This window comes from Coregonus lavaretus (assembly GCF_964263955.1).
Source record: "Coregonus lavaretus genome assembly, chromosome: 22".
In the NCBI taxonomy this organism is placed as follows: domain Eukaryota; kingdom Metazoa; phylum Chordata; class Actinopteri; order Salmoniformes; family Salmonidae; genus Coregonus; species Coregonus lavaretus.
In genome coordinates, this window is record NC_140009.1 from 20,022,499 (window position 1) to 20,045,318 (window position 22,820).

At 42.8% G+C, this 22,820-nt stretch overlaps 1 protein-coding gene across 1 annotated transcript in view; it reads right to left on the reverse strand.

The window, feature by feature from the left end:
- Positions 1-163: 163 nt before the first annotated feature.
- Positions 164-22,820, reverse strand: part of LOC311149829 (DNA (cytosine-5)-methyltransferase 3B-like) — a 92,801-nt gene continuing 70,144 nt past the window's right edge. The window contains exons 13-22 of the mRNA XM_084187060.1: positions 15,730-15,842; positions 14,671-14,854; positions 14,368-14,452; positions 14,116-14,261; positions 8,515-8,605; positions 8,038-8,186; positions 7,703-7,788; positions 7,341-7,410; positions 2,575-2,693; positions 164-1,797 (exon numbers count right to left, since the gene is read on the reverse strand). Of these exons, the coding sequence (XP_084043186.1) occupies positions 1,656-1,797; positions 2,575-2,693; positions 7,341-7,410; positions 7,703-7,788; positions 8,038-8,186; positions 8,515-8,605; positions 14,116-14,261; positions 14,368-14,452; positions 14,671-14,854; positions 15,730-15,842 (1,185 nt within the window). The 3' untranslated portion in view covers positions 164-1,655. The remainder of the gene's footprint in view (positions 1,798-2,574; positions 2,694-7,340; positions 7,411-7,702; positions 7,789-8,037; positions 8,187-8,514; positions 8,606-14,115; positions 14,262-14,367; positions 14,453-14,670; positions 14,855-15,729; positions 15,843-22,820) is intronic.

Sequence of the window (22,820 nt, forward strand, 5' to 3'; positions counted from 1 at the left end):
AATAAATTCATTAAAAATCCTACAATGTGATTTTCTGGATTTTTTTCTCATTTTGTCTGTCATAGTTGACATGTACCTATGATGAAAATTACAGGCCTCTCTCATATTTTTAAGTGGGAGAACTTGCACAATTGGTGGCTGACTAAATACTTTTTTCCCCCACTGTATGTATTTTGGCATCTTAGTAAAAACTTACCTTTGAAGTAAAGCAAGTGCTGGTTATGACATACAGTGTTTTACTGATGTAAGCTCTTTGAACAGCACCATGCATGAGTGAGTAGTACTGAGTAGTACTCAGTGAAAAACAAATAACTGGCAGGTCTCCACTGTGAACATATGCTATGTAAAATCAGTACAAAATGTCCAGTATTTTAAAACTGCACAGCAAACTCTCCACATTAATTTACCAACACAAAAAAGGGCTACAAAAGTAGCCAAAATGAGTAGCCAAAATAAAGTGTATATTGTACTTCAATCTGAAGTCCAGAGCACTTTAACAATGTTGAAGGATATCTATGCACCATACTGGGGTTTATCATCCATTGAAATTTACAGATTTAAAAATATACATTTAAGATGACATTAGGACAATGAAACTCCCAAAGACCAATCAAATATTTGTAAATCTTGTAAACATTTTCATATATACAGTATAACAATGAAGTATACTATTTATATAAAACATTCCAGTGACTTTTTGTATAGATCGCCAAGGTAGGTTTTCAGATGCCCTGGATGATTAGGTAATGCCCACTTATTTTTGGTGAAAACAAAAAAACTAACTTCCAGTTAAAGAATATGGATAATTTAGAACAGTAGCACATGCCAAATGTCAAAATGTCCAATATTGAGATGTCTTTACATGTCTTTGCATTGATTTTACAGTACATTTGTTGATGTATTTGGATATGGCTGAGAACGGGTTCTTCTTCATTCTGTCTCTCAGCTCGATTGGACGTTTTTGCATTCAATTGTTTAAAGTATTACGTCACATTGGCATTTGGGAGAAGAAAATGTATATTTCCCAACCCTGACTATGTTGACATCATGAAAATTAAACAAAAATGTCTACTCATTCATAAAGATATCTATATAAATTCTTATATAAAACTTTCTCTAGTTTTAGAAAATCAGTGTGGCATAAAAATATGTCTGACTGTGATCACAACAAATCCACTCAAAGACAACATGAGGGGAAGTCATTTGTTAAAAAAGTTAAAGCAGTGTATAAAACCTTAAAACCCTAAAATAACGCTTTGGCATTTGCCTACCAGGGGATAACAAGATTGTCTAACTTGGCATTGGCACTTCCCATTGACAATCAGTGGTACTTTCCATGTCACTCTCAGACCAGCCTTTTGTTAAAAAGAAGGCTATAAAAGTAAGACCCTCAAATGGTCCCCCTATGGCAGTGCTGGTTTCGCTCAGTGAAAGCAGGTTTGGCTCCTTAGATTTTTTTGTGTAGGGTATTTTTAGTGTGTTGGATGAAAACACCCTGCCTGAACGGAGAGTGGTGAGAGCGGAGTCACCATGTGTACCTGATCTCCTCAGCCTCATGATTGGAGGAGGCCAAAGGGTGCAGATCCAGATCCTCCTCATCTGGTGTAGTGGTAGAGGGAGGAGTGGAACTACAGAGAGGTTGGTCAGGGAGGGCACTATTCACATGCAAAGTAGTCCTTCAGAGGGGCAAACAGGTGTCTGATGACAGGCACGCTCCAGGACCTGCCCAGAAGCTTCTGCCTGGCACCGCGGCCCATGTTGGACACATCTGTGTAGTGGACCGGGAAGCCAAAGATCCTGGAGGGAACAGAGGATTAGAACAGTGGTGTCAAAATGGCATCAGAGGGCATTGTCAGCAAAGTTGGGTCTTATTCATTAGTGCACACCGTAGCAAAACATTTTGCAACAGAAAACGAGCGTTTCTTATTGAATAATGTCCAGTACCTCTTTGTTTCAGTCCTTCCCCGTTTGAGCAGAGGCACCACAGAGTTAGAAAAGGTAGAGGGCGCACAGAAGTGATCAATGGCAAAGATAGGAGGTGCTCCCTCTAACGTTTGAGCGGCACAGTCAGACTAGAATTGTGGGTCTGGGTCTCACTCAACGTATATAAACCCTGGATTGCTGATGCTATGTATTGGCCATTGAGAGGCTTTGAAGCTACCGGTCAGCCATATTGGCAGACCCTAGTAGGAGCAGTCCTCCATAGGAATAAATTGAATTCTACAGTATTTGAATTAAATGTTCCAAGGACAAAATGATGTGTATTTAAGTATTTAGTTTGTTGTAGTGGGGACAGTAATATTAGTACTCTCTAAAACAAACACTAATGTTTTCTTTATTTTTTTATCATTTTTTATTTGTATGTTTAGCTCACATAATATAATTTAAAAGTATGCATTAAGGTTTCTGTAATAGAATAAATGTGTAAAAAACGAATGTAGACATTAATAAAAGTTATAATGTTTTTTATTTGAATTTTTGTTACAATTGAGGAGTACCAAGATGGCTGCGCGGTGGCTTCAATACAGCGCCCCCTGTCAGTCATCCAGGGTTTATACACATAATTGGTCTCACCTCTCCAGCTCGGTGCACCACAGGATGTCCTCTTTGCCGTTCATCATGACTGGGAAGTGCTGGTCTTTGCCCTGCTTGATGGAGTTGGCGCGCGTGGTGATGGTGCGCACCTTTCCAAACTATAGGACAGAGAAAATACACACTCATATTAATACACTATACAGATGCGATCAAAATATTGGCCCTCTTGCACAATTCACTATTTCTTCAAAAATAAGTGGAAATTGCCAAGGCAGCAGCAACTCTTCCCAAATTAAGTCAGTTATACAATTTCACATTAAGTGTGTGCCCTCAGGCCACTACACTCTACCACATACAGTGGGGAGAACAAGTATTTGATACACTGCCGATTATGCAGGTTTTCCTACTTAAAGCATGTAGAGGTCTGTAATTTTTATCATAGGTACACTTCAACTGTGAGAGACGGAATCTAAAACAAAAATCCAGACAATCACATTGTATGATTTTTAAGTAATTAATTTGCATTTTATTGCATGACATAAGTATTTGATCACCTACCAACCAGTAAGTATTCCGGCTCTCACAGACCTGTTAGTTTTTCTTTAAGAAGCCCTCCTGTTCTCTACTCATTACCTGTATTAACTGCACCTGTTTGAACTCGTTACCTGTATAAAATACACCTGTCCACACACTCAATCAAACAGACTCCAACCTCTCCACAATGGCCAAGACCAGAGAGCTGTGTAAGGACATCAGGGATACAATTGTAGACCTGCACAAGGCTGGGATGGGCTACAGGACAATAGGCAAGCAGCTTGGTGAGAAGGCAACAACTGTTGGCGCAATTATTAGAAAATGGAAGAAGTTCAAGATGACGGTCAATCACCCTCGGTTTGGGGCTCCATGCAAGATCTCACCTCGTGGGGCATCAATGATCATGAGGAAGGTGAGGGATCAGCCCAGAACTACACGGCAGGACCTGGTCAATGACCTGAAGAGAGCTGGGACCACAGTCTCAAAGAAAACCATTAGTAACACACTACACCGTCATGGATTAAAATCCTGCAGCGCACGCAAGGTCCCCCTGCTCAAGCCAGCACATGTCCAGGCCCGTCTGAAGTTTGCCAATGACCATCTGGATGATCCAGAGGAGGAATGGGAGAAGGTCATGTGGTCTGATGAGACAAAAATAGAGCTTTTTGGTCTAAACTCCACTCGCCGTGTTTGGAGGAAGAAGAAGGATGAGTACAACCCCAATAACACCATCCCAACCGTGAAGCATGGAGGTGGAAACATCATTCTTTGGGGATGCTTTTCTGCAAAGGGGACAGGACGACTGCACTGTATTGAGGGGAAGATGGATGGGGCCATGTATCGCGAGATCTTGGCCAACATCCTCCTTCCCTCAGTAAGAGCATTGAAGATGGGTCGTGGCTGGGTCTTCCAGCATGACAACGACCCGAAACACACAGCCAGGGCAACTAAGGAGTGGCTCCGTAAGAAGCATCTCAAGGTCCTGGAGTGGCCTAGCCAGTCTCCAGACCTGAACCCAATAGAAAATCTTTGGAGGGAGCTGAAAGTCTGTATTGCCCAGCGACAGCCCCGAAACCTGAAGGATCTGGAGAAGGTCTGTATGGAGGAGTGGGCCAAAATCCCTGCTGCAGTGTGTGCAAACCTGGTCAAGACCTACAGGAAATGTATGATCTCTGTAATTGCAAAGAAAGGTTTCTGTACCAAATATTAAGTTCTGCTTTTCTGATGTATCAAATACTAATGTCATGCAATAAAATGCAAATTAATTACTTAAAAATCATACAATGTGATTTTCTGGATTTTTGTTTTAGATTCCGTCTCTCACAGTTGAAGTGTACCTATGATAAAAATTACAGACCTCTACATGCTTTGTAAGTAGGAAAACCTGCAAAATCGGCAGTGTATCAAATACTTGTTCAATACTTGTGTGTATGTGTGTGTCTGTGCCTGTGTTTGTGTCTCTTCACAGTCCCCGCTATTCCATAAGGTGTATTTTTATCTGTTTTTTAAATCAAATGTTATTGCTTGCATGAGTTACTTGATGTGGAATAGAGCACCATGTAGTCTGTGCGCCTCCCATAGTCTGTTCTGGACTTGGGGACTTTGACCTTTACATTTTAGTCACTTAGCAGACACTCTTATCCAAAGCGACTTACAGTGCATTCATATTAAGATAGCTAGGTGAGACAACCACATATCACAGTCATAGTAAGTACATTTTTTCCTCTTATTTAAGATACTCTTGACCGGAACTGTATATAATGAGAGAGACACAGAGGGACTGAGTGTGGTTTCATTCATATCTGTACTGTATTTGGATATACAATATATATACAAAAGTATGTGGACACTTTTTCAAATTTTACATTTACATTTACGTCATTTAGCAGACGCTCTTATCCAGAGCGACTTACAGTTAGTGAGTGCATAATGAGTGGATTTGGCTATTTCAGCCACACCCTTTGCTGACAGGTGTATAAAATTGAGCACACAGCCATGCAATCTCCATAGACAAACATTGGCAGTAGAATGGCCTTACTGAAGAGCTCAGTGACTTTCAACATAGCACCGTCATAGGATGCCACTTTTCCAACAAGTCAGTTTGTCAAATTTCTGCCCTAATAGAGCTGCCCCGTTCAACTGTAAGTGCTGTTATTGTGAAGTGGAAACATCTAGGAGCAACAACGGCTCAGCCGCGAAGTCACACAAGCTCACAGAACGGGAGTGCCAAGTACTGAAGCGTGTAGCGCATAAAAATCGTCTGTCCTCGGTTGCGACAATCACTACCGAGTCCCAAACTGCCTCTGGAAGCAACATCAGCACAATAACTGTTTGTCGGGAGCTTCATGAAAAGGGTTTCCACGGCAGAGCAGCCGCACACAAGCCAAAGATCACCATGAGCAATGCCAAGCGTCGGCTGAAGTGGTGTAAAACTCGCCGCTATTGGACTCTGGAGCAGTGGAAACGCGTTCTCTGGAGTGATGAATCACGCTTCCCCATCTGGCAGTCCGACGGACGAATCTGGGTTTGCCGGATGACAGGAGAACTTAACTGCCCCAATGCATAGTGCCAACTGTAAAGTTTGGTGGAGGAGGAATAATGGTCTGGGGCTGTTTTTCATGGTTCGGCTTGGCCCCTTAGTTCCAGTGAAGGGAAATCTTAACCTTTCCCTTCACTGGAACCTTAACCAATGACATTGTAGACGTTTCTGTGCTTCCAACTTTGTGGCAACAGTTTGGGGAAGGCCCTTTCCTGTTTCAGCATGACAATGCTCCCATGCACAAAGCGAGGTTCATACAGGAATGGTTTGTTGAGATCGGTGTGGAAGAACTTGACTGGCCTGCACAGAGCCCTGACCTCAATCAACTCCATCGAACACCTTTGGGATGAATTGGAATGCCGACAGCGAGCCAGGCCTAATCGCCCAACATCATTGCCCAACCTCACTAATGCTCTTGTGGCTGTATGGAAGCAAGTCCCTGCAGCAATGTTCCAACATCTAGTGGAAAGCCTTCCCAGAAGAGTGGAGGCTGTTCTGGCAGCAAAGGGGGGACCAACTGCATATTAATGCCCATGATTTTGGAATGAGATGTTCGACGAGCAGGTGTCCACATACTTCTGGTCATGTAGTGTATATTTTCTGTGGCATATTGTTTTTTCTGTGGCATATTGTGAAATATACACTCAGTGGCCCATTCACAAAAATGGTTCGGTCCTACAGACAGTGAGTCATGTGGCCGTGGCTTGCTATATAAAACAGGCAGACAGGCATCGAGGCATTCAGTTACTGTTCGATTGAACGTTAGATGGGCAAAACGAGTAACCTAAGCGACTTTGAGCCTGGTATGATCGTCTGTGCCAGGCGCGCCGGATCTAGTATCTCAGAAACGTCCGGCCTCCTGGGCTTTTCACATACTACAGTGTCTAGGGTTTACCGAGAATGGTGCTACAAACAAACAAAAATCCAGTCAGCAGCAGTCCTGTGGGCGAAAACAGCTCATTGATGAGAGGTCGAAGGAGAATGGCAAGAATCGTGCAAGCTAACTGGCGGGCCACAAACAGGAAAATAACGGCGCAGTACAACAGAGGTGTGCAGAACGATATCTCAGAACGCACAACTCGTTGGTCCATTTCACGGATGGGCTATTGCAGCAGACGACCACACCGGGTTCCACTCCTATCAGCTAAAAACAAGAAGCGGCTCCAGTGGGCACGCGATCACCAACACTGGACAATTGAGGAGGTGAAAAACACTGCCTGATCTGACGAATCCCGGTTCCTGTTGCGTCATGCTGATGGCAGAGTCAGGATTTGGCGTAAGCATGGGTCCATGGCCCCATCCTGCCTGGTGTCAACTGTACAGGCTGGTGGCGGTGGTGTAATGGTGTGGGGAATGTTTTCCTGGCACACGTTGGGTCCCTTGATACCAATTGAGCAACGTTTCCATGCCCCGAATAATTCAAGCTGTTCTGGATGCAAAGGGGGGTCCGACCCGGTACTAGAACCGGGATTCTGTAGCTCAATTGGTAGAGCATGGCGCTTGTAACGCCAGGGTAGTGGGTTCGATCCCCGGGACCACCCATACGTAAAAATGTATGCGCACATGACTAAGTCGCTTTGGATAAAAGCGTCTGCTAAATGGCATATTATATATTATAGATGGGTGTACCTTATAAACTGGCCACTGAGTGTATATTGTAATATATTGAAATAAAACCACTTATTGATTTTTGTCCAGTTCCACTGAGTGAAGGAAAGGTAGATAGTGTTACCTTTGCCACACGGCCATGTTCCAGACAGTCCTGCAGCTCTAGCTTGTCCATCCCAGATGCACACCGAGGCCTGGCACATGAACAATGGGAATTTTATATGGAATACTCCAAGAGATATCCGTAAATGACTATTTATTTTACGGTACTGTTTCCACTAGATTTCAATTGGTATCAATTTGTACTTTCTGGCATTTACTTTAATTCAACACAATTGGCAACTACCAAAGTAAAAGTAATTCATAGGTTATAACTGTGTAATTACAAACCATGCAATTATGTCATTTTTGTATTGTAAATTAAAAACTGGAATATGAAAGATTGTGTTAGTATAGGAAAACAAGTACACTGTGGGAATCACACACCTGTTCATCCCTGGTAGGTTGCCCCAGAAGTACCTAGCCCTGTGAGCCGCAGACACCTCAATGGCATCGATCATCACTGGATTGCACTGTCGGACACACACACACACACACACACACACACACACACACAGACACACACACACACAGGTAAGTGTTTCATTTAATATACCACTGCTATCATGGGTTACACATTTTCTCTCTTTGTGTTGTGTTGTGTTGTGAGTCCACAACGATATATAAAGACTACAACAACGTCTGAAACGCTCTAATGAGGTAATGCCAAAGACCTCTGAGATTGTCACTTGTATTGTATTGATATTGTGGATATAACAAACCTCGAGGAAACGGGAGATGTCCCTCTTGTCGTTGACGCCCATGGCGACCACGTTCTCGAACATCCAGAAGAATGGGCGGTCCTCGCCCTCCTTGGGCTTGGCCTCACTCAGCAGGCGGTAGAACTCAAAGAACAACCTCCCTGTGCCCTCTGGACAGACAGACAGACGGGGGATGAGGAGTACATATTAGGATATTTTTACTACAGTCCAATGTTGACTGAATACTAATATATCAATTGCAAATTTATCTTTGATTGTTATACCTTGTTTTCCCTATACGTTTAGAGCTACAAGTTTATACTGTACATATAAGGTATATAAATTATATTTTATAAGAACTACTTCCCTCCCATTTCAGCCTGTAACACTTGGCATGGATTTTATAGAGTGTAATTGGAGTGAAGTGAAGCATGCTTAGTAATGCATTTATTGAAGTTTGATTAAGATTCATTGATGATTTTTTATGAAGTTTCTTACCGTACAGTCCCTTCCTGGCGGGGTTGACAATAGACAGGTCATTACAGGGGCTTCCTCCTATCACCAGGTCAAATGGGCCCCACTCCTCTATCTGTGTGAGACAACAGCACCACCTAATGTCAGACTGAGTGTAACACAAGTCAATGCCCCAACATTTGTACCCATCTGTTCTCATTCCCAATCCCAATCCCCTCTACTCTAACCCTACATAGTGTCACCTCCCCCTGACACCCCCTCCATATTGCCCACCAACCCCAACACAGGGTAGTATATAACCCCCACTGGATTTTCCAATTACATTGAATGAACTACAGGACAAAATACAAACCCTTCAACCCAAAAAGGCCTGTGGTGTTGATGGTATTCTAAATGAAATGATAAAATATACAGAACACAAATTCCAATTGGCTATACTTCAACTTTTTAACATCATCCTCAGCTCTGGCATCTTCCCCAATATTTGGAACCAAGGACTGAACACCCCCATCCACAAAAGTGGAGACAAATTTGACCCCAATAACTACCGTGGGATATGCATCAACAGCAACCTTGGGAAAATCCTCTGCATTATCATTAACAGCAGACTCTTACATTTCCTCAGCGAAAACAATGTACTGAGCAAATGTCAAATTGGCTTTTTCCAAATTAACGTACGACAGACCACGTATTCACCCTGCACACCCTTATTAACAAAAAAGCTTTTGACTCAATTTGGCGCGAGGGTCTGCTATACGAATTGATGGAAAGCGGTGTTGGGGGAAAAACATACAACATTATAAAATCCATGTACACAAACAACAAGTGTGCGGTTAATATTGGCAAAAAACACACACATTTCTTTCCACAGGGCCGTGGGGTGAGATATGGAGGCAGCTTGAGCCCCACCCTCTTCAACATATATATCAACAAATTGGCTAAGGGCACTAGAACAGTCTGCAGCACCCAGCCTCACCCAACTAGAATCTGAAGTCAAATGTCTACTGTTTTCTGATGATCTGGTGCTTCTGTCCCCAACCAAGGAGCGCCTAAAGCAGCACAGATCTTCTCCACAGATTCTGTCAGACCTGAGCCCTGACATTATCTCAGTAAGACAAAAATAATGGTGTTCCAAAAAAGGTCCAGTTGCCAGGACCACAAATACAAATTCCATCTAGACACCGTTGCCCTAGAGCACACAAAAAACTACACCTACCTCGGCCTAAACATCTGCACCACAGGTAACTTCCACAAAGCTGTGAACAATCTGAGAGACAAGTCAAGAAGGGCCTTCTACACCATCAAATGGAACATAAAATTCGACATCCCAACTAGGATCTGGCTAAAAATACTTGAATCAGTTATAGAACCGATTGCCCTTTATGGTTGTGTGGTCTGGGGTCCACTCACCAACCAAGAATTCACATAATGGGACAAACACCAAATTGAGACTCTGCATGCAGAATTCTGCAAAAACATCCTCCGTGTACAATGTAAAACACCAAATAATGAATGCATGCAGAGCAGAATTAGGATGATACCCGCAAATGATCAAAATCCAGAAAAGAGCCGTTAAATTCTACAACCACCTAAAAGGAAGCGATTCCCAAACCTTCCACAACAAAGCCATCACCTACAAAGAGATTAACCTAGCTGGTCCTGGGGGTCTGTTCACAAACACAAACAGTCCCGACAGAGCCACAGGACAGGAACACAATTGAGAAAACAAATGAGAAAACAAAAATATAATTACTAGACACATTGGAAAGAATTAACCAAAAAACTGAGGAAACTGGAGTACACAGTGGCAGAATACCTGACCACTGTGACTGACCCAAAATAAAGGAAAGCTTTGACTATGTACATACTCAGTGAGCATAGCCTTGCTATTGAGAGAGGCTGCCATAGGCAGACCTGGCTCTCAAGAGAAGACAGGCTATGTGCACACTGCCCACAAAATGAGGTGGAAACTGAGCTACAGTTCCTAACCTCCTACCAAATGTATGACCATATTAGAGACACATATTTCCCTCAGATTACACAGACCCACAAATAATTTGAAAACAAATCAAATTTGGATAAACTCCCATATACAGTGGGGAAAAAAAGTATTTAGTCAGCCACCAATTGTGCAAGTTCTCCCACTTAAAAAGATGAGAGAGGCCTGTAATTTTCATCATAGGTACACGTCAACTATGACAGACAAAATGAGAAAAAAAATCCAGAAAATCACATTGTAGGATTTTTAATGAATTTATTTGCAAATAATATTTGGTCAATAACAAAAGTTTCTCAATACTTTGTTATATACCCTTTGTTGGCAATGACACAGGTCAAACGTTTTCTGTAAGTCTTCACAAGGTTTTCACACACTGTTGCTGGTATTTTGGCCCATTCCTCCATGCAGATCTCCTCTAGAGCAGTGATGTTTTGGGGCTGTCGCTGGGCAACACAGACTTTCAACTCCCTCCAAAGATTTTCTATGGGGTTGAGATCTGGAGACTGGCTAGGCCACTCCAGGACCTTGAAATGCTTCTTACGAAGCCAATCCTTCGTTGCCCGGGCGGTGTGTTTGGGATCATTGTCATGCTGAAAGACCCAGCCACGTTTCATCTTCAATGCCCTTGCTGATGGAAGGAGGTTTTCACTCAAAATCTCACGATACATGGCCCCATTCATTCTTTCCTTTACACGGATCAGTCGTCCTGGTCCCTTTGCAGAAAAACAGCCCCAAAGCATGATGTTTCCACCCCCATGCGTCACAGTAGGTATGGTGTTCTTTGGATGCAACTCAGCATTCTTTGTCCTCCAAACACAACGAGTTGAGTTTTTACCAAAAAGTTATATTTTGGTTTCATCTGACCATATGACATTCTCCCAATCCTCTTCTGGATCATCCAAATGCACTCTAGCAAACTTCAGACGGGCCTGGACATGTACTGGCTTAAGCAGGGGGACACGTCTGGCACTGCAGGATTTGAGTCCCTGGCGGCTTAGTGTGTTACTGATGGTAGGCTTTGTTACTTTGGTCCCAGCTCTCTGCAGGTCATTCACTAGGTCCCCCCGTGTGGTTCTGGGATTTTTGCTCACCGTTCTTGTGATCATTTTGACTCCATGGGGTGAGATCTTGCGTGGAGCCCCAGATCGAGGGAGATTATCAGTGGTCTTGTATGTCTTCCATTTCCTAATAATTGCTCCCACAGTTGATTTCTTCAAACCAAGCTGCTTACCTATTGCAGATTCAGTCTTCCCAGCCTGGTGCAGGTCTACAATTTTGTTTCTGGTGTCCTTTGACAGCTCTTTGGTCTTGGCCATAGTGGAGTTTGGAGTGTGACTGTTTGAGGTTGTGGACAGGCGTCTTTTATACTGATAACAAGTTCAAACAGGTGCCATTAATACAGGTAACGAGTGGAGGACAGAGGAGCCTCTTAAAGAAGAAGTTACAGGTCTGTGAGAGCCAGAAATCTTGCTTGTTTGTAGGTGACCAAATACTTATTTTCCACCATAATTTGCAAATAAATTAATTAAAAACCCTACAATGTGATTTTCTGGAAAAGAAATCTCAATTTGTCTGTCATAGTTGACGTGTACCTATGATGAAAATTACAGGCCTCTCTCATCTTTTTAAGTGGGAGAACTTGCACAATTGGTGGCTGACTAAATACTTTTTTCCCCCACTGTATATTAAGTGAAATACCACAGTGTGCGATCACAGCAGCAAGATTCGTGACCTGTTGCCACAAGAAAAGGGCAACCAGTGAAGAACAAACACCATTATAAATACAACCCATATTTATGTTGATTTATTTTCCCTTTTGTTATAACACTGTACATAGCCATAATATGACATTTGAAATGTCTCTATTCCTTTGTCACTTTTGTTTATTATCTATTCCACTTGCTTTGGCAATGTAAACATGTTTCCCATGCCAATAAAGCCTGTTGAATTTAATTTAATTGAGAGAGAGCGAGAGAGAGAGAGCGAGAGAGAGAGAAGAGTGCTCTTTTTTTCTCAACACTTTTTTAGTTGTTGTTTTATTCTTACTTTTTTTGTTGAAAATAAATGCACTGTTGGTTAAGGGCTGTAAGTAAGCATTTCACTGTAATGTCTGCACCTGTTGTATTCGGCGCATGTGACCAATAACATTTGATTTGATTTGATTTGATTTACTGTGCTTCTGAGCCTCTTACGCAACAGCGAGGGGGAGTGGCCGTCGATTTCCTACTGCCTAAGGGTTATGTGAGAGGGGGTGTAGGTTCCCAAAACAGCCAGGCCGACCCTCTTCGGGCCCAACCCCTCTTTGAGGAGTGCTATGAGTCGCTGACAAAGGGATGAATGGGTTCTGGGGGATTTACTCTGACAAGAGGCTGTGCTTTGTCGTCTAACCAGATGACGTCAAGGACTCGCATGCGACACGGCAGCGTGCCCCTCTCTGCTGTGGTGGAGCTATGTGTTTAGGTTCGACTTGGGAGTAGAGGGGGAAGTTGTGTTTTGTTATGAACAGGGATAAATCTGGGTGGTTGTGTGTTGGTGTATTGTGTGTGTGTGTGTGTTTGTATGTGTGTGTATTGTGTTGAAGCACTCAAAAGAGCCCTCATGAGCCATGCGTCTGTATATGTTTCATTGTGGATCCACATAAAGTAGGGCAGGGGAGCATTCACTAAAACTATAACAGGTGAGGCTCATTAGGCTACAATAAGGTACTACTGTCCTGTCTGGACAGGCAATGGCCCACAGAACAAGCAGTAAACGGGTGTGTCATGTATGTGCAAATGTTTGCATTTCCAAAGACACTGAGGAGTACTCCATGAGACACAAAGGCACTAGCCCTTGGTTCTTGGCAACTTTCTTCCATATGATAAATAATATTGATAAAGTTGATAGAATAATTATTAATGACTAATTATTACACCCTGAAACTGTGTGAAATGTGTTAGAATGTGTGAGTGTAGGACCAGTCAACTGAGAAACCAAGATAAAGAGGCCTCCCAATTTAGGGAGGAGAGAAACTGTCTTTTTAAGGAGTATGAAATATGGTGCAGGATATTGTGAGGACGGCGATAACTAAGAAATGCAGCCTATGATAAGAACATGTGTGTGTGAACTGATGGTCAGGAGAGCAGTTTTAAAGTGGAAAACTACAGCCCGCCTAAAGAGGGGAGGGAGTTTTGTATGACGTGTGAGTATAAAAGATGGACTCTGAAATTGTAATGGCAGAATTCTCAATGAATAAACCTCTGACTATGCAGACAAACGGACTCTGTCCGTTTCATTGATCCAAAAGACTTACAACCTTTTGGGAGACGCACAGAGACACTGAAATAGTTTGTTAAATAATTATCATAACAGTATACCAGTTCAGTTGATAATCCTAAATCATCATATGTTGAATTAGGAGGACTAGAAAGAAATGTTTCATACAGCACCTGCTTTACACAACAACAAAATGAGTCATTGAGAAAGGGATTGGATCTTTGCAATAGAGACAAACTTTGTACTCTACTATCCCCTCTCTCACTCCTCCCTCTAGTTGACTTGACTCAGATTGAGTTTGCTCTGCCCATCCATATGTCAGGAGTGTGAAGAGAGAGAGACAGGGAAAGAGAGAGATGTGTTCTGCTTACATTCTTCCTGGTGATGTTGCGCACGTCGTGCACATACTGGATTCTTCCTTCATGTCGGACGACACCCACTGATATGGAATCCTCACACACCTCTGACGCAATATAATGGTCCACTTTGAATCCTAGGTCTCGCAGCACTAAGTAGCCTAGACACACGCACACACAGAAATATATGTCCTGATATTTTTAGCGTGATCCAAATATTACACTTGAGTAATGCATTGACACCTACGTGCACACACACACACTTACCAGTGGCGATGCCATCAAACAATGAGAGCACACGGATGGGGCGCCTCTGTTCTGCAGGGACAGCCCGGTAGGTCTTTGGGCTTTCCTGAGAAACATATAGACCAAATCACAATGTTTATAGAAACAATTACAGCTATGTAGTAATGTTGCTATGAGTGGGACCCTGAGGTTTTCCAGGCCCTGTGATCTGAGCAAGATGAATGACAGGCCCTAGATACTGTATGTTGTATAAGTTGGTTTGTCTTCAGTATTGTGACAAGGGTCAATGTGAGGAGTTAACTAAAATATCTTGATGGGACTCACAAACTCCTGGCCGTTGTCGTTGATGAAGAACTCCTGCAGCTTCATGCTCCAGTCGTGGCGTCGTTTGAGCACACCGTAGGGCTGCAGGGGCTGGCACATGTAGCAGCGCCACGGGTCCAGGTTACGGGCACTGTTCGACGCCCCCGCGCCCACCAGAATGTCCAGACATTCTACACAGAAACACCTGCAGGGGGAGGAAGGAGACAGACGGAGACGGGTAAAATAAGGTTGAGGGGGAATTAGGGGAGAGAGGGAGATGGATGAGTAGGGGAGGGGAGAGAGGGAGATGGATGAGTGGGGGAGGGGAGAGAGGGAGATGGATGAGTAGGGGAGGGGAGAGAGGGAGATGGATGAGTAGGGGAGGGGAGAGAGGGAGATGGATGAGTAGGGGAGGGGAGAGAGGGAGATGGATGAGTAGGGGAGGGGAGAGAGGGAGATGGATGAGTGGGGGAGGGGAGAGAGGGAGCTGGATGAGTAGGGGAGGGGAGAGAGGGAGCTGGATGAGTAGGGGAGGGGAGAGAGGGAGATGGATGAGTAGGGGAGGGGAGAGAGGGAGATGGATGAGTGTGGGAGGGGAGAGAGGGAGCTGGATGAGTAGGGGAGGGGAGAGAGGGAGCTGGATGAGTAGGGGAGGGGAGAGAGGGAGCTGGATGAGTGGGGGAGGGGAGAGAGGGAGATGGATGAGTAGGGGAGAGGAGAGAGGGAGATGGGGGATGGGGAGAGAGAGAGGGAAAGCAGCGATAGGTGGCAGGTGGAACTAGTGGTAAAAAAAGGTGACACGAGAGAAAAAATATACTTCTAACCAACAGGTGCGAGAGAAAGTAGAAGCTGACTGAAAAGACAGAAGTTAAAAATGAACTAAAATACAGTAGATTACAGTTAAGACACAGAATATTACAGTTAAGATACAGTAGAGATACAGTCTGCGTTTTGATGGCACCCTATTCCCTATATAGTGCACTACTTAATAGTTGACTATAAAGGGAAACGGGTGCCATTTGGAACACACACACAGTAGAATACAAAGTTACAGTTGAAGAAGTGAGTGTTGAGTCCCACCTGCAGCAGTTGGCGTTCCCACACAGCAGCACTTCGCGGCCCCCGCAGCACACGGTACAGTACGATTGGTAGCCATCGTCATCATACATGTAGGAGATCTCAAGATACACGTCCTAACTCACACGTGTACGCACACACACACACACACACATAAAGATAAACAACACTCATTAACAACAATATCTAGATGCCAGTTTTCTACATATTGACAAAAAAGTCACATTTCTTGGCACCAGGATTAACCAGTTGGTGCATGTCCGGTGAGGCAGGAGATCAAAGAAGAATGTGAATGCAAACAGGACCGGCCAGCACATCAGGCAGGATTAGGCGGCCGCCTAGGGCGGCAGATTAACGAGGGCGGCATTTTCCGAGCTACACTGACCAAGACGCATCTCCAACAACACATAACAACTCACATAATTCTGCCCAAAAACAATGAAACCGTAAATACAGGTAACTGCCAAAATAAAGGAAACACCAACATAAAGTGTCTTAATAGGGCGTTGGGCCACCACGAGCCAGAACGGCTTGTGTCTTGAACTCTATCGGAGGGATGCGACACCATTCGTCCACGAGAAATTCCATTGTTTGGTGTTTTGTTGATGTTGGTGGATAATGCTGTCTCAGGCGCTGCTCCAGATTCAATTGGGTTGAGATCTGGTGACTGAGACACACACACACACACACACACACACTAGGACTGCACGAATTGGAAGATTTCAATTTTTGGCCTAGATATTGCAATTGTTGCAATATTCAAACACTTGGGTAAAAACTTGGTCATTCCATCAGACATGGTTAAAACAAGTGTCAGAGTAGAGAACATTACTTCTAAAATGAGATCATATGAAAGAATACAAACTGAGCTAACTGAACGCAAAACCAAATTAAACAAATATTTTCCAACATTGTTTTATTGACCATTTTAACATCAAAATAATGTTGTGAAAAGCTGTGCAAATTATGTAAAATAAATAACAACAATTATATTCAAGCTGTATCTTAAAGCATTTAATTTACAGGTTTAAAAAAACACATCAGCAATCAATGCCTGTTTAATGTTAGTGGCTGGCTGTGGCTGAGGGGTTTGCTGCTGTCGGGCGTTTTTTTTAAAACCACGAAATCGTTGTAAAATAGGGGATGGTTCTTCCACGAATGAATGAATAAATACATTTGTCATGTTGCCTCTTGTTGTAGTCACAACTAAGTCACTTTTTGCACAACACTTGCATTTGGTCGACATCGGTTTGCCCATAGCTGAAATACTGCCATACCATTGAAGATGCGCCCTTATTTGGCACCAAATCAACGTTCTCGTTAGCACTAGCAGCACTCATGTTTCCGACACTTACTCTGCACTTTCTCTCCAGCATTTAACTGTAGGGTTGGGCGATGTATGGGGTAAATTGCCAGGAAGAACGCAATATACAGTACAGTGCAATTTTCCTCATCAATCTACACACGACACCCCATAATGACAAAGCGAAAACAGGTTTTTAGACATTTTTGCAAATGTAATAAAAATAAAAAACAGAAATACCTTATTTACATAAGTATTCAGACCCTTTGCTATGAGACTCGAAATTGAGCTCAGGTGCATCCTGTTTCCATTGATCATCCTTGAGATGTTTCTACAACTTGATTGGAGTCCACCTGTGGTAAATTCAATTGATTGGACATGATTTGGAAAGGTCCTACAGTTGACAGTGCATGTCAGAACAAAAACCAAGCCATGAGGTTAAAGGAATTGTCCGTAGAGCTCCGAGACAGGATTGTGTCGAGGCACAGATCTGGGGAAGGGTACCAAAACAAATCTGTAGCATTGAAGGTCCCCAAGAACACAGTGGCCTCCATCATTCTTAAATGGAAGAAGTTTGGAACCACCAAGACTCTTCCTAGAGCTGGCCGCCCGGCTAAACTGAGCAATCGGGGGAGAAGGGCCTTGGTCAGGGAGATGACCAAGAACCCGATGGTCACTCAGACAGAGCTCCAGAGTTCCTCTGTGGAGATAGGAGAACCTTCCAGAAAGACAACCATCTCTGCAGCACTCCACCAATCAGGCCTTTATGGTAGGGTGGCCAGACAGAAGCCACTCCTCAGTAAAAGGCACACGACAGCCCGCTTGGAGTTTGCCAAAAGGCACCTAAAGGACTCTCAGACCATGAGAAACAAGATTCTCTGGTCTGAGGAAACCAAGATTGAACTCTTTGGTCTGAATGCCAAGCTTCACGTCTGGAGGAAACCCAGGCACCATCCCTACGGTGAAGCATGGTGGTAAAAGCATCATGCTGTGGGGATGTTTTTCAATGGCAGGGACTGAGAGACTAGTCAGGATCGATGGAAAGATGAACAGAGCAAAGTACAGAGAGATCCTTGATGAAAACCTGCTCCTGAGCACTCAGGACCTCAGACTGGGGCGAAGGTTCACCTTCCAACAGGACAACGACCCTAAGCACACAGCCAAGACAACGCAAGAGTGGCTTCCGGACAAGTCTCTGAATGTCCATGAGTGGCCCAGCCAGAACCCGGACTTGAACCCAATCGAACATCTCTGGAGAGACCTGAAAATAGCTGTGCAGCGACGCTCCTCATCCAACCTGACAGAGTTTGAGAGGATCTGCAGAGAAGAATGGGAGAAACTCCCCAAATACAGGTGTGCCAAGCTTGTAGCGTCATACCCAAGGAGACTCGAGGCTGTAATCGCTGCCAAAGGTGCTTCAACAAAGTACTGAGTAAATGGTCTGAATCCTTATGTAAATGTCATATTTCCGTTAGTTTTTTTGTATAAATTTGCACACATTTCTAACAACGTGTTTTTGCTTTGTCATTATGGGGTATTGTGTGTAGTTTGACGAGGGAAAAAAACGATTTAATACATTTTAGAATAAGGCTGTAACGTAACAAAATGTGGAAAAAGTCAAGGGGTCTGAATACTTTCCAAATGCACTGTATAAAGCACACATTGGTAATACCAGAACTGTGATTTGGTGCATAATGTCATTCTCCTTATTTAAATTGTTACTAAAGCCACAAACAATCTCAGTAAAACATTTTTTATCTAGTCTAGGCTACAGAATGATTTCCAAATTGGTAGGGCTATGTTTCTCTCCTCCATAAAAATACTCAGATATCAGTTATATTAGCCTAGCTTTCAAAAACAAATATTATATCCTTATCAAGTGAAGTTATTTCATCTTAATCATCTGGGTAAGCACATTTGCGACATTCTTTCTTCTATTAGGCTACTTTCCGACAGTATCAGACTGTAAAAAAACAATAAGGAAGTGACGGGATTTACTGGGGGGGAGGGGCTGGTCCAACTCAACATACAAATATTTTAACTGTAGCGACCCTTTGTTTATAAACGTGGATACCGACATTGCCACTTCAGCATGCTTTTGTGGCACAGTGGATGCCACACAGGGCTACGGGCCAGAAGGTTGAGGGTTAGCCGACCACCACAAACGAGCTCACTCTCCCTGCCTGTTTCATTACACTACAATCAAAGCCGGCTGAAGACAATGACCAGCTAGGGGGAAATCAGATTTTCAAAATTGTTATGCCTAATTTATAATTATATAAAATATATGCAACGAATTGTCCACCAACAGGTTTCTGTGCTAATGCACCACACAACCAATAAACAAAGCATACTCAGGCACTTCAATATCATGGTTTGCGCTTTTAACACGACAATAAATCGACTATGTCAATCTCGACAAACAGAAAATATATCCCTCCCTACCTTGTAGGCTTACCCAGTATCGGAGGCTTGGCAATCTCCGAATGTCATTAAACTTTTTGGTGTTTTGTAACAGAAGTCTCTTTCCATTCATCAATTGGCCACTGCACAGTTTGGATTGATTGATTGATTTTATTTGTCAGTAAAAAAAAGACATTTATACAAAATTATATTTAAAAGTGACTGGGATGGCACAATAAAGTCGGGGACTTATTTCCATTGTGGTCCTTATTTTTTTTCCATAAATACATTTACAAATACATAGAAACAGACACATTACAAAGATAGAGACTAAACATGGGATGTAGCTCAGTTGGTAGAGCATGGCGTTTGCAACGCCAGGGTTGTTGGTTCGATTACCACGTGGGGCTAGTATGATTTTTTTTTTTTTATAATAATGTATGCACTCACTACCTGTAAGTCGCTCTGGATAAGAGCGTCTGCTAAATGACGTAAATGTAAATGTAAAATGTAAAAAATGCTCAACCTCCAGATGAGTATGACTACAATTCTTACAAGCTTGTTTGGCTGGTAGCTTATTCTTTAGATGTTGTGGATACTGGTCGGGTGAGGTTGTGTTTCTCTAGCGGGATGTAAGCTTGGCTTCTTATATGGTGTCAAGTAATGCTTGCCTTAAACCATGTATTTAGATTGTAGGTAGGTATTGTAGTTAGCTATTGTAGGTAGTTTATCTAGGTAGTTATTGTAGGTTATTGTAGGCAATTATTGTAGGTAAGTATTGTATTCGGCTGAGCCTGGTGAAGCACGAGGCTAGCTAACCCACTACCTGGACCAATAAAGCTAGCTAGCTAGCGGGTAGCTACTAGTAACTATTAGCAACTGTGGATAGTTGTTTTCAATGTTATTTCACGCTTAAGAGTACCTGTAATTATGCCAGCTAGCTACCTACCATTCAGCTGTTTTTCTAACCTCATTATCTGAAGCGTTAACATTAGGTAGTTAGTAGCTACTGTACTCGAAATGTAGCTAGCTTGTTGCTACCTGGATAGCTAACTAAACAATACCTGGAACGACCTAGCTGTAATATTTGGAGACGCTTTCTCTATAAGTTAATTGAAGAACCCTTCAAAAAGGGTTCAAAGAATCCCCTTTAATGGTTCCTCTAAGAAACTTTTGGGGTTCATTTTTTTACTCTCTCCCATTATTATTATTAATAATAATAATTAATCATAATCAGCATAACGATAACAACAATAACACAATATTTTAGTTATCAGTGTTTATTATGATTATGAAATTTAAAGCAGAATTCAAAATTCCAAATATTAGGTAAACTCCCAGCAGAGCCCAAAGTCCTATGGGTATATCCTCTGGCATGATGATGTTGATGTGTTGATTTCCTCTGTTTCCATAGCCAGAATTATTTTGCAGTGCATTTTGATTAAGCAGGTTTCCGGTAATAATAATAATAATAATAATATGCCATTTAGCAGACGCTTTTATCCAAAGCGACTTACAGTCATGCGTGCATACATTTTTGTGTATGGGTGGTCCCGGGGATCGAACCCACTACCTTGGCGTTACAAGCGCCGTGCTCTACCAGTTGAGCTACAGAGGACCACAGTATTATTCATCAGAGGTGTAGGGAGGGTGAAGTCTGTGATACAAAAACAAGTAATTATACAGATGATTAACATGCCATGACTCCTGAGTGGCGCAGTGGTCTAAGGCACTGCATCGCAGTGCTAACTGTGCCACTAGAGATCCTGGTTCGAATCCAGGCTCTGTCGCAGCCGGCCGCGACCGGGAGACTCATGGGCGGCGCACAATTGGCCCAGCGTCGTCCAGGGTAGGGGAGGGAATGGCCGGCAGGGATGTAGCTCAGTTGAAAGAGCATGGCGTTTGGAACGCCAGGGTTGTGGGTTCGATTCCCACGGGGGGCCAGTATAAAAAAATATGTATTCACTAACTGTAAGTCGCTCTGGATAAGAGCGTCTGCTAAATGACTAAAATGTAAATGTAAAACGTGCACACGACAGTATTCATACCTTTGGGTTTTGTGCTAAATGTTAACTTAACGGTTTTCATACATTTACATTTTAGTCATTTAGCAGATGCTCTTATCCAGAGCGACTTACAGTTAGTGCATACATTTTTTAAATATTATTTTTTATACTGGCCCCCCGTGGGAAACGAACCCACAACCCTGGCATTGCAAGCGCCATGCTCTACCAACTGAGCTACACAGGGCCTACACATACACTACCGTTGAAAAGTTTGGGGTCACTTAGAAATGTCCTTGTTTTCGAAAGAAAAGCAATTTATTTGTCCATTAAAATAACATCAAATTGATCAGAAATACAGTGTAGACACTGTTAATGTTGTAAATGGCTATTGTAGCTGGAAACGGCTGATTTTTTATGGAATATCTACATAGGCGTACAGAGGCCCATTATCAGCAACCATCAGTCCTGTGTTCCAATGGCATGTTGTGTTTGCTAATCCAAGTTTATAATTTGAAAAGGCTAATTGATCATTAGAAAACCCTTTTGCAATGATGTTTGCACAGCTGAAAACTGTTGTGCTGATTAAAGAAGCAATACAACCTTCTTGAGACCAGTTGAGTATCTGGAGCATCAGCAATTGTGGATTCGATTAAAGGATCAAAATGGCCAGAAACAAATAATTTTCTTCTGAAACTCATCAGTCTATTCTTGTTCTGAGAAATGAAGGCTATTCCATGCGATAAATTGCCAAGAAACTGAAGATCTCGTACAAAGCTGTGTACTACTCCCTTCACAGAACAGCGCAAACTGTCTCTAACCAGAATACAAAGAGGAGTGGGAGGCCCCAGTGCACAACTGAGCAAGAGGACAGTATTAGAGTGTCTAGTTTGAGAAACAGACGCCTCACAGGTCCTCAACTGGCAGCTTCATTAAATAGTACCCACAAAACACCAGTCTCAACGTCAACAGTGAAGAGGCGACTCTGGGATGTTGACCTAGGCAGAGTTGCAAAGACATTTCTGAGTGACCCCAAACTTTTGAACAGTAGTGTACCTTGTCCATAATGTAGAGGCCTATGGGATCTTCAGTGAAGAGGTAAGGGAGGAGGAAGATGGCTGCTGTGACTGAGTCCTATAAGGTTTTAGAAAAAACATTAATTAAAATTAACTATAGATGATACATGTGATCTGTATAACATTATGAGATAAACCAATACCAATTGTACATACCTTTGTGTGCCTCCTCGTCAGTATACTTGCAGACACACACAAAAGTGAGCAGTTCAGTCATCTGCGCCCAATGCAGCTATAGCCTTTAACATATTCTTACCTCTTTGTTGATTGATATCCATTGAATTGTGTCCATTTTCTGTTTTAGAAATA